Source organism: Pinus tabuliformis, chromosome 8 (genome assembly GCF_031772625.1).
Source record: "Pinus tabuliformis cultivar Carrire ecotype Pingquan chromosome 8, CPIR1, whole genome shotgun sequence".
Lineage (NCBI taxonomy): Eukaryota > Viridiplantae > Streptophyta > Pinopsida > Pinales > Pinaceae > Pinus > Pinus tabuliformis.
Genome location: NC_142294.1, coordinates 705,771,303 through 705,789,048, shown reverse-complemented (window position 1 = coordinate 705,789,048; position 17,746 = coordinate 705,771,303). Strand labels below are relative to the sequence as shown.

At 37.0% G+C, this 17,746-nt stretch overlaps 1 protein-coding gene across 1 annotated transcript in view; it reads left to right on the top strand.

The window, feature by feature from the left end:
* The window catches only part of LOC149237569 (uncharacterized), a 40,087-nt gene extending 27,548 nt beyond the window's left edge, over positions 1-12,539 (top strand). The window contains exon 6 of the mRNA XM_089369318.1: positions 12,220-12,539. Within this exon, the coding sequence (XP_089225444.1) occupies positions 12,220-12,539 (320 nt within the window). The remainder of the gene's footprint in view (positions 1-12,219) is intronic.
* Positions 12,540-17,746: the final 5,207 nt, after the last annotated feature.

Here is a 17,746-nt window from a genome sequence, read left to right as displayed (position 1 = left end):
TCAATATTAGCTTCTGTTACCTTTGTGAGAGTGAAATTGGTTGCACTTGGTCTCATAATTTTGATATGTCATGTTGCATTTCTTCCTCTTCTTCATGAGTCATGCTAGATATTTCTGGTTGCTTACTAGATGTTTCCATTTTCTTTCTTCGAGGAATCAATTAATGATAATTATGCTTCACTATGCCCTTTGAACTTCAAACTAATTTTTCAACCCAAACTTATGCAAAATTTTAAAAAGAGTACACAACTTTTTTTCACTTTGTAGAAGCTCGATATTGAATCTATTGTATCTCTGTAATTGAGGATCTCCAAGGTCTAAAATTGCTTCCTATGGTAGCCCTCTGAATCCTCTTTCCAATGCCACCAGTCTGATCAAAATTGAATTCTCCAAGAAATAGTTATGCCCAATCTCCCAAGATGACCTGATTATATAATTTTTTAGTAGAGCGAACTTGTATGGCGTGCCACGTGTGATTGTTTCGACCTTTAGATCTAAAAAAGATACAAATAAAACTACAGTTAGTCCTCTTTTTGTAACTTCTTACTAAATTTCAATCTGATGCTCAGAGAGAAAGTTATGACGATTTTTCCAAGGTCACATGTTTGGAATGTAATTCGGGAGTCTACAAAAACCCTAACTTCCTCAGATCATATCTTCGAAAATATAGTGAGACAAGATCTGAAATTCAAACCCAAGGTTCAGACCGATTTCTATTCAAATGGGTTTTTTAGCTTTTGAAACTTCGTAGAGAAAAAATTATAGCGAAAAATGCCACGATGACCTGTTTGGAGCAATGAAACCCTAGAATCCGAAGCTCTAATACCAAATGTTAAGAAACCAGCTCACAAAAATATAGAAAAGATAGATCAATGACTTCAGAATCAGCCTCTTCGAGGGGTCACAATATAATCAAAGCCGACATAACAATAATAATATAAGGGCACAACAATAACAATAGTGGGCTTCTATGGTGCATAATAATAACAATATGGAGACAATAGGGACACAAAAATAACAATAAGGGCTACAATGACAATAGTAATGGGGGAATCACTAGTAATATAGGGACCTAACGCCTCATATAAAAAAAATCTCTCTCTCTCTCTCTAGATTTTTACACCTAAAAATATGTGGTGCACTCTAAAGCTCAAAGTGAGACACATCCATTTGTATGTCATGTCACATCATGTTATTAACATTTACATTTTGTCTCCATGTAACAAATTAATGTTGATGCCATAATGCATTCATGTTTGGTTTACATACTATATAAAAGCTAGAAATACGTTTTGAAATTTGGATAAATTTTGTTTTCCTTGATTAAGTTGATTAGTGTATTGTTTATTTTTGAAGTCACACAATTATGTAGAAATTGGAACAATCTTGCATGAATATTGAAAACTTCAAACTTGTTCTTAGAAATTGTGCAACCCTTAACACAATGAAAATTGATCAAGTGGTCCTACCCACCAGAATAAATATTTTAAGGTTTTCTAGAAGATGGATCATTTATTCACCAAAATTCCTAGAGAGGCTTAATCCACTAAAAATATCCTCTTCGTAGCTAATTTCAGCCCTTCAATCCATTATAGAGATATTTTTTTGTAAATTCTTCTTAATTGGATTAATCATCATGTCATATTCTTCTAAATTTCCCACTTTCATGTGCACAGATGGAGAAGACATTTGAAGGAAGAACTAGAAACCCTAGCGAGGAGAAAACTTTGAAGATAAAAGGTTTTCACCTACCTCATCATATACATGGTAATTTATCACACAATTTTTTTTTTTTCAAATTAAGGTCTATATTGATTATTAATATAAACAAATTGTACAAGCATTAACACAAAAAGGTAGGTCACATGCACAACCTCTACAAAGAAAAACTCGAAAAACAACTCCATGTGTTACTGTCACTGTCACTGAAAGACCCACAAAGTGTGAGTAAAAATGTCAAGTGGATTGCCTTAATACAAAAAAAAGCCAAATTGACATGAAAATCATTGAGAATTAAAATAACATGTAGGTAAATGTGCTCGAGTAGAAAAAGAAGCAATCATGTGATTCATTGGAGGAACTTGGTGTTGGAAGCAGGTTCTCCCAAGGACAGTTTTGGGGCTAAAAGCCCATGTTTTGGTCAAATTTTGTAATAAACTTGTAAAGACTCTGCATTTTGTGGTCGCAAAGCGCAAAGGTGTCATAAGTCATAAAGGGTTGTCCGCCCTTAATTTTGTAAAGTAAAGTCAGTTGTAAGAGATCTACCTATGGTCTGCGGACCATGGGATTGTATAAAAAGGGCTAAGCTCTAAGTAGTTTTAGAGACATCAACCAGAAGATCATTTAAGAGAGTCATAGCTCTGAAGTAAGAAGTCTAAGTTTTGGGTCATAGCGTAGGTAGAGGCTCTGCAGCCAAGTGCACAGAGGCCTAGGGTAGAAGTCTGAAGCTGAGTGCATGGACTCCTGCAGCTGTGTGCGCAGGATGGATAGAGTCTATAATCACTTGGAAGATATCAATAAAAAGAAGTATTCTGCAATTTTGTGTCTTTGTTCCTGTTAATGCATCTTGACATGTTATGTATGGATTTCCTTTATAATTCTTATGTGATGTGCGAATGTATGTAATTATGTTGGTTAACTGAATGCAAATAAGGATATTTGTTTACTCAGTGCTAACTGTGAGCGTATAATAAGATAAGTAAGATTCTTAATATAACTTGACAATACGTTCAATATGTTAAAACAACACACAAGTGTCTAGATCGAAGGTTAGGGTTGCGTGAAGGCCAACCGTACCCTTTCGTGGAGGTATCGAAGGGAGGAATAAGGAGTTAGGTAGACAGAGCCCTAGAACTAAGTAACCTGAGCGAAGGTAGGAGCAGAAGGAATAAAACAACATCACGACCATCTCAGGGTGCAGAAACTTGGTTCTAGCATCCCCCCATACTGCTTCGGGTGAGACTTCGGTCCGTGCTCCACAGGCTGATGCCAAAATGGCTAGTAGTGTAGGGATGTGTTTGGCTAACTAACGTTGAACCTGGGTCAGGCCCCAACAAGCCAACAAATGGTTCCGTTGCCAGGAATGGAATCTGCATAAGAGATATGTGATGTCATATCACTAGAATCCAACTAAGAAAGAGATCGGAGGCTGGTTGGATAGGAAGATCCACGAATTCGTAGTGCAGGAGAACAGAAACCCACGACTGACAAAGGAACAGTGGCTGGACAAGTACCTGTATACAGAGATCCACGAGATCTTTTTTTTCTCCTTTCCAATTGAGCTATACGAATGGATCGCGAAGCTAGCAAATAGCCAAGGAAGGTGGAAACTTGACGGTCCCATTGTGTGGACCCCGGAGCTAGTACATAAATTGGAAGCATCTGAGGAAAATATCACCCGCACTGTCAATCACTGGCTCGATTGTGTCATAGGAGGATTTGTGACTGAATTCGCGGTCGACATCTTAGTCAGCTACAGCGAGGCGAAGCGGCGCTTTTTCAAAGGACCGCGAGGTAAGTACATGAAATCTTTGAATACCTGGATTAAAATGCTATTGTGCGAAAAACGGGTTATGCAGCTACCTTGATGTTCGGAGCTATGCGAAGCGGAAAAAATTACAGGAACGAAGGAAAAAAGGGTCCTGAATATAGTCCATTGATTTCACCTCCATTAGGTGATGAAGAAGGGATAGCGCAGCTTTCTCTGAGAAGTCATAGCCAGTTAATAAGACAAGGATTCTCGCAAATACCACCTCCACCCACACCACCTCTACCTTCACCACCATCGCCTGCGACTTCACCCATACCACCTCCACCTCCACCGTAATTTATGTTGTGTGTGGAGCATGATTGTTCAGAGGTCTTTGTTTCAGCCGGATGTATACCCCAGGATGTTTGTACACCCCTCCACGCGGGGGGGTGCGGGGGGGACTTGTCCCCCCGCGGGGCTTCGGGGGGGTCGAGGGCCAGCGGTCCCCCGGCGGGGGCTCAGGGGTGCTAAAAACAAATGTAAAATTGCCTTGTAAAAGTATAGTAATTTCTAGTCAATCTGGGCCATTCATTAGGCAGATGATCTGACGGTATAACTTATGTTTAGTTTAGGGATTTTTGCCCTAGAATGAAACCCCTCTCTTTGTATGAGGGCATTGTATTTGAGGCTATGTGATAGATGTGTATTCTGTGAGCGAGAAACAGAGAGGTGAGACTGTGAGAGAAAACAGAGGATATTACAGTGGATTTGCTGTAGGTTGTGTCTCTTCATTTTGCTGGATAATAGAAAGGAAGGACTGGCTGTTCAGGGTGGACGTAGCCCAAACTGGGTGAACCACATATATCTGTGTCTCTCTTGTTTTGTGCGTTTTCTGTGTTTATATTTCTGCAATATTTTATGTGTTCCATTGCTCCGTAATATATAATTTTCTAACAATTTAGTATGGAAAATTCAGTGAAGTTACCTTTGTTTAAAGGCTTGGGGAATGAGGACTCGGACCAATTATATTTCATTGTAAAAGTTGTATGGGAAGCTCGGGCGTTATAGATGATAACATGAAGAAGGCAGCATTGGTTAGTGCTCTGCAGGATTGCATGCTAACCTGATACATCAAGTACTCTAATAATAACTCGAATGCTTAAGTGGCAGACATCTAGACCGTGTTGAACAAAGAATTCAGTAGGCCTAAATCTGAAGCACAGTCTATTGTGGGGTTCAAGGAAATCACGATCCAACTAGGCGAGACACCTTGGGAATTAGATCAGAGATTGAAGTGTAAAATCCGAGAAGCTAATATGAACTTGACAGACGGGAAGCATCGCGACTGGTTTGTGGCTTCATTACTACCACACTTAAGGGTTGCGCTGTCACAACAGAAGATAACAACTCAGGCGGAGGCCTTGGAGATTGCAATGAGACTGCATGAAACACTGATGCAAGATCCAAATCTGGGGGTTCAGCAGATCCATGCGCATTTGAAAAATCTGTGCCTTGGGATGCAAAGTCTAAAGTAGGACAAAACGGTTCGAGCAAAGGTGCACGAAGAGGTATGGTGCTTGAAATGCAAGAGTCATGGGCATGACGAGGACCATTGCCTGATATTTGCGAACTACATTGTAGGAGGAGGACTGATGCCTTTGAGGCCGGAATCTTAAGCAGGACCAAGCATGGGGCCTGCATTGTGGTGCGCTATATGTCAGGTAGCAAGAAAACATGGCATGAATAACTGTCATTTGTTGCATAAGTTTGTATAGACACCGAAACAACTGCTCTAAAACTTTTGTAGGTCGGTAGGGCATGATGAGCGCAACTGTAGAAGCTATAACTTGATGATGGATAGAACACTCGTATATAGAGTTCAGGAAGAAGCGTGGCCCCTTGACCAGAGCACAGGGATGGCATGGACAGGATTTCAAGGGCGCAGACGAGGCCGAGGCGGAGGAGGAACTGGAAGAGGTCGGGGACAGTTGATTTGCTACAATTGTGGAAGGCGAGGACACTATGCCCATGATTGCACTAACCCAACATGTCCATCGTGCAAGTATTGCACCTTGTTTGATCATGAAACAAAAGATTGTCCTACACTGATAGCAAGCATATCACAACAGGAGATGACAAGGGGAAACAACCAAAAGACAATACATGGGTGTGAAAAGCTCCAGTGAAGGAGGCTAAGTTCGATTTGGAGTGCGCACGTGAAACCTTCATGGAGGTGAAGAAGAGCTTTGCTAAGGCTTCCACCTCGAGAAGCAAGGATAAGCTTGATCAAGAGATGGATCCTTCTATTCTTACAATCTTCTTGGAGACTTGCATGAAGCTACTACGTGATAGCAAGGCTGTGAAGGGGCTACAGGAGCTCATAAATAGATGTGCCGGAAACGCTTCAGCTGAGCCGCACGTAGTGCAAAAGCTTGGTAAGCATAAAACAAGGACGGGACAGGAGATGAGATTGATCGCGCAGATAGGAGAGTATGAAATGGATTAGGTTATTTTGGACCTGGGGTCATATGTGAATGTCCTACCAAATCAAACTTGGGAACAGCTGGGGAGGCCCACGCTACAGTGGTCTCCAATTCAGCTAAGGATGGTGAATCAGCAAAAGATCATCCCCATGGGGCAGCTACAGGGGATGACTATAGATATTGAAGGTGCGAGTGTGCTGGCTGACTTTGAAGTAATAGAAATTGTGAATGAAAACAACCCCTATCCTACGCTCTTGGGAATTGATTGGGCTACTGATATGAATGGGGTAATCAATCTAAAGAAATGAAAGATGATATTTGAGAAGAAATCGCTCTGCGTAATAGTACCCCTGGATCCTTCTGAAGGATCACACTACACTGAACCAGTCCACGATTATGAGAATGATGATGATTTGGACTGTATCTATGTTGGGCCAATATTGGGTGAATCCCACCGCGGATGGAAGAATTACGTGGGATCACAAGAGTTCTTGCACCTCAAACTCTGATGAAGAATTAAAGTGTTGGTAGAATCGGTTACATGAAGTAACCACGCTAAGCTGTAACATGATGACCCAGTCGCTGCACTATGTGTCATCAAAGGTAAGAAATCTGCTTACTTATGATGGCCTAAATTATGTTGATATATTTTTGGATGCATTTGAGAGGGAGGTACCAGAAAAATAGCGGTTCCAGGTGTTGGACAAGGGAAGCTTTAATGATTGGCGTGAATGTAGGAAGATGATGAGAACTCGCTTTGGGAAGCCGAAGGTGCGAATGATAGACAAGTATGATGGGAAGGATGACCTACGTGTGCACTTAGCCAAATGGGCTCAGGCTTATGGAGAAAAGCCCCAGCCTGAATGGGTGCACTTGTTTTGTCACACCCTGGATGTCATTCTGATGAACTGGTATGTGGAAATAGAGCTCCGCCATGGTACAGGTGAATGGGATATTCTGCGCGAAGGATTCATAATGACATTCAAACAATGTAAACTTTGAAGTGGGAACTATAAACTCAAAACGGGAACTCTGGCCAAAAAACGCCAAAAGAACATCAAAAACAGTGCTAAAAACAAAAAGTGTGTATACTGGAACGATGGTTTTTTTTTAGGGACAGTTTTGAACATGTTTTAAAATGGCAGTGAAAATGAAATTTTCATGCAAAATATAGTGTGAAAACGAAAACGTGATGATACTGGAACGATGATTTTTTTTTAGGGTCAATCTTCAAAATTTTAAAGAAATGCTAGTAAAACCAAATTTTTAGTGTGGATAAAAAAGTTGTTTATGAGGAAAAAAACACACTAATGTTTTTGGTAGAATAACATTTTTCTTTCCTAAGTATAAATTCAACATGTTCTCAACCATAACATGCTAGATACAAAAGAAATTGAAATTTTTTCAACCATAAAATAAAAAAACCATGACATTATGAACAAATTACATCACTAAATGAATTCAAAAGTCATTATTTGTATATTGAAGCAAACATACATTATATCTCTAATTTAATATTTCATTTTAGATATTCTAAACAATAAAAATTATCATAATTAAGACATATAATCCAACAACATAAAAATGACTCATAACTTCTCATTTAACACCATATGGAAATCAAAAATTTTATTTCAAGATACGATGCATACATCAGTTAGATAAACTGTCTTAAACAATTATTCAAAATCACTCATATTTTCTTGCACACCATCAGAATTCACATCTTCAGATGAGTGACTGGATGCTGATGAAGATGTTCCATATTCTTCTCTTTCATCAACTAGTGCCCCATCTGAGTCCACATGCATGCCCATCATTGTAGGTTTCAAAATTCTTCTAGATCTACGACTGGTTTCAGTAGACTCCCATCTCAACACTGTTCCTTTTGGTAACAACTTTTTTAGAATCTCTATCGTCTTGAAGCGAAGAGTTCCTCCCTTTGTTAAATTGAAGTCATAAACAAGTATGTCAACATCCTCCAATTTTAATATGTATGTGTGGCGACGATTTATATTCGTACCCTTTCTTTTTCTCTTTCTGCCATTTTTTTTGTCAACTACCATCTCTGACTTATACACACCATTGAATGGGTGTGTATTTGTGGCATACCAATGTACTTCAACATTTGTAACATCCTCATTTTCTATAAATACCTTTATAACTTTAGCAACCCAAAATAGATAGCCATTGGGATCTCCATCTGCTAGCACTACGATCATGCAACCCTCATTAATATCTTGTACTGAACCCCTGTAAAGGTCTTCCATGGCTTCACATTGTGCACAAGATCTTCTGGAACCAATATACATCTCTCTTTCCTCTGACTGTGAAGAATTAATAATACCTTGAGATTGTTGCTATTTAACAATGTTTATTTCCTCATGTGCACTCGACACATTTTGTGGCCAAATAAATGGATTTTCAAAGGTGTATCTTCATTTGTTGTTGTTGAAATGATATCACTTTGATTATTGAAAAATGACTCCCACAAAACTGAATCATCAATTTCAAAGTACTTATATGTATATCTAATACATTTTTTTAGTTTCTTCTAGGCAATCAGAATAATTTAAATCTCTATTTTGTCTGCGTGCATTATGAAATTCACCAACTGATTGTAATAACAATATTTTTTATGCAAATATTGGATGATCTGGAATGAACTTCAAAAATTGAAAACTTGATGACGGTGCCCATTCTGCAGTAGTTGAATACTTCTTGCCCCATATTAGTGTTTTCCCATCAATTTTTTTGATACGAAATTGATGTTGGAAGCTAATGTCATTAAGTTGTTCAATGCATTTCCCCTCACCATATGATCCCATAATAAACCTTCGCATGTCAACATTTTCTTCCAACACATCAAAAGTAGGCTCTGGCATGTATGATTTCTTAATACATTCAATTAGTGATGGCAAGCTCCCAACTTCATTCCTCCTCAATGTGACTGAAAAACAACTGAAAATCTGATCAATATGGTCATGAGTGTGCCCAACAAGAAGGAAACCAACCTTTACCTTCTGAAAAATTCTCAATTCAACAAACATGTTTAGTGTTGTCCAATTGTAGATACAAAAATTCAGGAAGATTACCAGACCAATGAGAAAGCACATCATGAATTATGGTTATGGTCAAATTTGCATCATTATGAATATTTGGAGCTGTGAAGTACACCCTTGGAAACATTTTCCCATTGAAGACCATACAACTAACCAAGTGATACTGAATAAAATTTTCCTCCTGTAAATTTTTGGGTGTGCGAACAAAATTTGGTAAAAGTGTTTTCTTCTGGTCCATACCATCAATTATCAAACCCAAATATTTATTTGGATTATCATAACACTTTTTTCGATGCTTGTACAACTTTTTCCTTTCATTTTTTTATTGTTCGCGATGCTCCTAAAGTTCTTTGACAATTGAATCTACACAACATAAAAGAAAGCCATTAAGAAATATGTTTTCATACTTGATGAATATATAATTTTAAAAGTTAAAGTTATGAATGCTTACCTCTTTCTGACCCTTCACATTTGTCCCTTTTTTATTTAAGAGAAGCACATGTACTGCAAATCCACATCCTTGTCTTTTTAGGAATATGGAAATTGTTGAATTCTTTCTTCCATACCTTCACAAAATATTGATATGTAATAAACTGGCCATGTCCCTTAGCACCTTCTACATATTCTTTGTATAAGTTTTAGATTTCTCGTCTTGAAAAATTATCTGGAATATGTATTGTCTCTCTATTTGGCATACACGCTCCATGCTTTGAAAAGAAATCTTTCATCCATGACATTGCAGTATTTGATAATGGCCCAAACTGTCTTTTATGACGTACTTCTGAATACAATGTGGGATCCTTTTCCAGATTTTCTTGAATTCTCGAGAGACGAAAATTCCCAATCAAATGGAACATTTTGAAAGCTTTTCTACAGATAAATAAAGTCCTATATGATAATCATAACCTGACAATGTAGATTGCATGCACCCAACTAAATATGAATTTTGCATGCTTTTATTCATTGACAAATATCTCTTCCTGCTCTCTAATGAAAATTTGAAATCCATATGTTTCAAGCAATCTTTTTGGCAACATTCACTTGAAATGAGTGCACTGATAGAACTTCTTCTTGTCAGATATTCTGCTCTACCCCTTGTATAACTAGAACATCTTGCATTGATATGAAAAGGTCTGCTCCTACTCCTCGATACAATATTTCTTGGAAACATCTCCATCATTAGATCATCATTTGTATAAGGATTTTCATCATCATTAAGAGGAATGTTATCCACACTATGATTAGTTGTGCTTTTCAAATATTGACTTGGAGGATATTCTTCATCTTCCCCTTCTTCAGTGCTACTGTCATAGTCCTTAGAATTCAGACTCATTGGAAAATTTGACTCGATGTTTATTGGATATTCTTCCTTATGTGCATTTTCAGTGCTGCTCTCATAGTCCATAGAATTAGGACTAAGTGCATCTCCTATCCTTCATCACTACTACTCTCATAGTCCTTAGAATTAGGACTAAGAGGACATTGTGACACTCCATTCTTTTGAAATTCATCATCACGCTCTTCATCACTATTGCTCTCATAGTCCTTAGAATCAGGACTAAGTGGACACTGTGACACTCCATTCTTTTGAAATTCATCATCCCGCTCTTCATCACTGCTACTCTCATAGTCCTTAGAATTAGGACTAATTGGACACCATGACACTCCATACTTTTGAAATTCATCTTCCCGCTCTTCATCACTGCTGCTCTCATAGTCCTTAGAATTAGGACTAATTGGACACCGTGACACTCCATACTTTTGAAATTCATCAAAGCTACTCTCATAGTCCTTAGAATTAGGACTAACTGGACACCGTGACACTCCAACATTTTGAAATTCATGATCATGCTCTTCATCACTACTCTCATAGTCCTTAGAATTAGGACTAAGTGGACACTTTGACACTCCATTCTTTTTAAATACGTTATCGCGCTCCTCATCATTGCTGCTCTCATAGTCCTTAGAATTAGGACTAAGTGGACACCATGACACTCCATTCTTTTGAAATTCGTCATCATGCTCTTCAACACTGTTGCTCTCATAGTCCTTATAATTAGGACTAAGAAGACACAATGAAACTCCATTATTTTGAACTTCACCATCATGCTTTTCATCACTATTGCTCTCATAGTCCTTAGAATTAGGACTAAGTGGACACCGTGACACTCCATTCTTTTGAAATTTGTCATCAAGCTCATCATCACTACTGCTTTCATAGTCCTTCGAATTCGGACTAAGTGGAATCTGTGACTCTTTATTTATTTGAAATTCTCTATCCCCTCTTTCATCAATGCTACTCTCATAGTCCTTAGGATCAGGACTAAGTGGAAGAATTGACTTTCTATTCATAGTGGAAGAATTCCCGCTATATTCATCCATATGAATAGAGTTGTTACGCGATGAAGATGTTGATGTTGTATAAATCGAAACTTCACTATCAGGACAATCCATCCCTTTCAAATAGAAGATGTTGAATGATAGAAATGGAGAGTCTCGTAAAGATATTATATAGCTTAGAGAATGAAATTTTCCCTCCAAACATTTCCCCCCCAAAAAGTTTTGCGAAAATATTTCCGTCCTAAAAGTTTGTGAGATTTATTTCTCTTCATTATTTTATTCTACAATTTAATGAAAAATGTAAACTAAATGTTTTTATGAAATAAATCACTAAAGTTAAAATTGTAAACTACAACTTCTACCTAAATTATTTTAATAGTCAAAGTATACAATATTTACTAAACAATTGAATGTTTTTTCTTAATTTTTATAATACATTCTGAAACAAATTAATCCCACATTCACTCCACTGTAAAACAATTCCATAATATTCACTTTATCATATTTTCCTTCATTGCCATAAAAAATTAACATGTTAAATTTTTTTAAAACTAATTAATCCCGCATTCACCGTATGGTAAAACATCTCCATAATTTCACCTATATACTAAATTCCATTATCACCATTACTCGCATTACGTCAAGGTTTTATGAGGTTCTTTGGAAGACTTGGAGCAAATTTGTAGAGCAGTTACATTGCTATCAACAACATATTCAATAAAAAATTCTCGCAATTGAAAGGTCAATTAATCTTTTTCCTTGAAAATTTTCATATTAAATTAGTTTAATGAAATAGATTTTTATTTTTTTTTAAATTAATACTTTTTGTCAACCAAATTAACCAATACTTCCATCCTGAGCATAGTGGGCCTAGTAAAGCTGGGCACCCCCACCCCGTGCCACCCCAGCAGCTCGCCTGCCCGCCCGGGGTGGCCAGCCGATTCTGAGAATCGGCCGGCCACCCCAAGTGGGTGGGCGGGCCACTGGGGTGGTGCAGGGTGGGCAGCAGCGGGGGGTGGGTCAGGTGGGGTGGGATGGCCGGGTGGGATGGGGTGGGGTGGCGTGGGGCGGGGTGGATGGGATGGCGGGTGGGTGGTCGGGCGAGCGAGCGAGTGGGGTGCTGGGTCGGGTGGGGCAAGTGGGGCGCTAGGTGGGGTGGTGTGGCCGGGCGGGAGGGTGGGGTGACTGTGCAAGTAGGTGGGGTGGTCGGGCAAGCGGGTGGGGCGATGGGTGAGGTGGTCAGGTGGGCGGGTGGGGTGGGGTGGGGTGAGGTGGTCGGGTGGGCGCGTGGCCAGGCGGGCAGGTGGGCCGCTAGGGTGGCGCAAGGTGAGGGGAGGTACCCTCACCCCGTGCCACCCCGACGGCCCACCCGCCCACTCACCCCCTTGTCCACTCGGTGCCCATCCGACCACCCCGGTGCCCACTCACCTGCCCCACCCTCCGCCCACCCACCTGCATGCCCACCCAGTGCCCGCGCCTGCTTGCTCGCCCACCCACCCGTCCACCCACTCGCCTGCCCACCCGAAGCCCACCTGCCCACTCGCTCGCCCGCAGGGTCCTGGCGGCCCACCTGCCCACAAGATGGCAGGCAATTTTCTTAGTGTTAATATTTTTTAATTTCAATTATCTGATTATACAAATTAAAAATTTATGATATATTTTCATTGTGGATTTAAGTTAATATGTTTTCGTTATTTACTTATTTATGTGTTTTTATTGTTTGAGAAAATGGCATCAAAGAAGATTTCTGTGAATATTTCTGGACCAAAGACTCTTAAAGGTGCATCTTCAAAAAACATTGGTGAACGAACTCCACCTGAGCTCATGGCTACAAATCTTTCAAGTGCCTCAAATGATAAGAAAATGATTTCATACTGGAAGAATTCAAAAGAGGTGAAATGTCCATCAAGAATATGGTATGTGAAAGAAAGAGAAAGCCAAAATGTGAATATATATCTATATATTGATATACCGAATGATAATGGAATTTATGATGTGATGGGAAGAGTCGTAGATATGCGTTTGGTACCGGACGCTGAAGTTGTTTACATACTTGCAAAAGCTCCCAAGTCACATGAAAGGATTAAATATCGGCTATCATATTCATTGTATGACACAAGAGAGGTATCTACAAAGCTGTGTAAACAAATTGTAAATAAGATGAAACAAAACATCATACGTATTGTTATTTGTTTTTGTATTTTTTGTTCTTGAAAGTGTTTCGCTATATTTTTTTAACTTTTTTTTTTATTGACATATGATATTTTGTTTGGCAGAATTTTATTGAAAGTTGTTCAATTAGGTTGGGAGGCATTCATTTCATAAAGCATGATATCATGAAAGTTGTCAGCAGTTTTTACTCAGTGTCAGAAGAAGATATGGAAAACAAGCAAAATGTAGTAATTGATGATGCTACAAAACTACATCCAAAGGATCAGAAAAAAAGCCTCTAGTGGATAAATCTAGCAAGGGTAGACAAGTTACTTTTGAGGATGATGAAGTTGAAACTGACAGTGAAGCATATGTTGTCGTTATTGAAGATGACATTGGAATTGAGAAGAGTCATAAAAGACTAAAAGTAAAAATGCCCAAAAATAAATCTGTTGAGAATGTTATGACGAAGAAAAGTAAAGTTGAAGATTTTGAAGTAGTCATTACCAACAATCAAGAACCTAGTGAAACTTCAAAAGAAAGCAAAGCAATTGTTACACCAGGAGCTAATTTAGAGGATGGCATTATCAAAACAAAACAAAATGCCATTTGATAGAATTTGACAAAAAAAACTTAATCGATGGTGGTCGTACATTTCAACTTAATGTCAGACAAACCTATAAGGCAAGTGAAGGACAATGTCAATATCAAGTCAGAAAGCCACACCATCTGCATGTTCACAACTTGAAGACATTGATGAAGTACAATCCATATGCTCATGTCTTTAATTATGTGCTTCTTATTGATCCAGTTCAAGTTCCCAACAAAGAAGCATTTTATAAGTTAAAATGTTTTGAATAAAATTATTATGTGCTTGGGGGAACCATCCTATACAAGCTCAAAGACAATTGATGGAGGAATATCCCAATAACCCATGTTTTGAAACAATGAAATGTATCATTTATGCTAGTTTATCAGATACAGAAGCAAAGTTAGTGGCATGGGATCATAATTCAGATAAGGAATATAGGATGTCTATGACTTTTATCCAAAAGGTTAGATTTATTCCTAATGAATTTCAAGAAAAATGTGGTGGGGATAGGATAAATGTTACTGCAGATTTCCGAAGGGAATGTTGTATGGAAATAGGCTATCAAATTGAAGAGAAAACCATTTCAACAGGTGTAAAACGCAACACTGTTAGTGATTTATTCAGAGGTGTTGATAACATTTTCCAATTGGCATTTAGAACTGGAGATGTTTGGAAGTTGATTGATGAGATTTTTAGCATATGGGAAAACATTGGCATTAAAACCAGAAGGTCAAAAAGTCTAAGCCATTGATATGTAGCAACAGTAAATCAGCTCCTAAAATGAAGCAGCTTCCAGAAGATATGACTATCACACCTTGGAGAGCAATGCAAGGAGTGAAAGATGAAAAAATTGTCAAAACAATATTATCTCGTGTGAGGTCAGGGGAATTATCATTGGAGGGAATGTCTGAGGAATTTCAAAAATAAGTTTGTTGAATTATTTTTATTTTTTTCTAGATTATGATTTTCTTTTGAATAAAACATGTTGTTCTTGGTAGTATTTGTTATACATATCATTATATTAACTTTTTGTTATTTTATCTATGTAGTCACAAATTTTACATGAAAATTCAAGAACAAATGGTTAAATTGTTGAATAAAGATAGTTGGGATGATGTTATACACAACTATCTAGATTCAAGTTCTACATCAACATTAAAAGCTTTTTATCTTGCATTTAAAAAGGTATCTTGATTTACACATTCATTTTTATTCATTTGTGTATTATTTTTAATTTATAACTTACACATATATTTGTTTATTTTATAAAATATGAAGAAGGATGATAATGGAGCACTAGATAGCTTCAGAACCTTTATTGAAAAAATAAAGATCAAAAGACTGAGGAAGCAACGTATTAAAAATGTTGAACTTGATCCAACTCTTACTGATTTCATTTGGAATGGGCTAGACACTATTCAATATCAAGTAATACAAGGCGACTGTGAAGACATTTCTAAACTCATACCTAAAAGGGATTATGCCCTAGTTATTGCAGATATTCCCCATGGCTTCAGTATTCCAAACATTGACTATGATAGTGACCCTTATACTTATCAAGCTCTTAGTAAAGTGGTTGCAGGAATTGTAGAAGTCACGCCATCACCATTAGGGAGATTTGTGATATTTCATTCAGACACACAATTGGCAATGATATTGTCAAGCTTCAAGGGGAAAACAAATTCAAGGATGCAGCTTACATGGTAAAACGTTTAAAATGTATACTTGATTAATGTTGAAAAAATTATTTATGTACAAGTTGATTGAACTTTTACAATTTCATGTTACAGGCAAAAGTCAAATCTCATTAACTGTGAAGATCAACTATTTATAAATGATTGTGAGTTCATTCATATTGATAGTTGGGTAAAAGATGATAGCTATATGTCTATGATTTTTAATTGGGTAGACAAAAAGAGTCATAGCCAAATACTGACTTATGATGTTGTTGTGAGAAAACTAACATATGAAGACAAAGAAGCAAAATGATAGATAGTTAACATTTACAAAAACCACAATTATTGATTAACTATCTTATAGGCATGTGTTAAAATGAAGAAGATTGGGTTCTCGATTTCATTTCTGGCTCAGGTAAGTTTTATTATATGGAATTGAATTTCAATATGTTATTTTTTAATTAATATGTAGTACTAATTTACTTCATTATTTCTTTTGTGCTTGATAATTAGGTACAACACTAGTATGCTGTCTTCGAAAAGGAAGAAATTGAATTGCAATTGAAAAAGATCCATTACAGTGAAATTTCATTTAGTAAAGAATTAATGCTCTTCAATTTCTTCCAGATGCAATGCAAGAAATTGGGTTGAAGAAAGGAGACTTTAGTGAATCACGTGTGACAAAAAAGGCAAAGGAGCGCCAACCACCATTACATGGGATGTTTGGAAAGACATACATTGGGAGACTCACAAACATCAAAGATCCATAAGAAGACGAAAATGAGCAAAAGGAAGCAGAAAATATTATGGAAGAAGACAAAGATGAAACTCTAGAGGACAAAGAGTTTGGATTATGTGACATTGTTGATTAAATTTAAGTTATGCTTGGAAATCAAGCTCATTTTTTGTAACTATTAAGTAGTTATACTTGTAATGTTTTGACTTTAACATTTTATGAGAAGAATATACACTCAATTAAGGTTGTGATGCGTTCAATATTTGTAATATGTGATTTTCACATTAATTTTTAAGTTAATCATTATTTTTTGAAAAAAAATGATTATTATTATTTTTTTGACATGAAATTCATTAAAAAAAACTATTATTTAACCATTTTTAGTTAAAATTTTTGTATAAAAATTGTGATTTTCACATGTCAATTGTAGCAAAAAATTATCAAAACGTGTAGTTTTTTAGTTATATTTATGTTAAAACTGGCTATTTTTATGTCCATTGTTAAAAAATATTGTTTTTTAGAAACAATTATTTCTTTTAGATTGAAAAATTAATTAACGATGTATAAATATGTAGAATATCAAAAATTCAAAATATCAACCTTCTTCTTTAAATATGCAAAACAATAAAAAACTCACTACAAAAAAATTAAAACTAAAATAAAAACAAGAAAATATGAAGAAAAAGACCACTTCAAAAATTATTAAATTTACAAAATAATTATTTACATCTCATACATTAGAAAATAAAAAAAATTAAAAAAAAAAAGTCTTTTAACAAAAGGGCTTGGTGTAGAATTACCACATTTTTAAATCAACATAAAAAACACTACCATTCTAAAACGCAATGTACAGAAAAAAATTTATAGTGTCAAAAACTATGCTCTAAAAAACACGTGTGTTCTACATTACCCCTTTTCAAAATCGGGTCACTTTTTTGCTATCTCTACAAAACGGGTAACAGTATGGGTTCCTGTTTCAAAGTTTACATTGTTTTCAGTTTTAAAGATGGGTTTGACTGTATTGATGAGGCGCTACAAGAGGTGAAATAAGAAATCTTTAGGATACTACAAGATCCTTTAGACCTGATTCAGCTTAAGTGGGCTACTCATTTGAGTCACGCACTAGAATGCTATAATGTAACTGTTGAAGAAGAGGATGAGGATCCGCGAAAGATTAACATCCCTGAAATAGAAGGTCACCGCGAGGTTGAAGGACCGCAGATTGAGAACCATGATA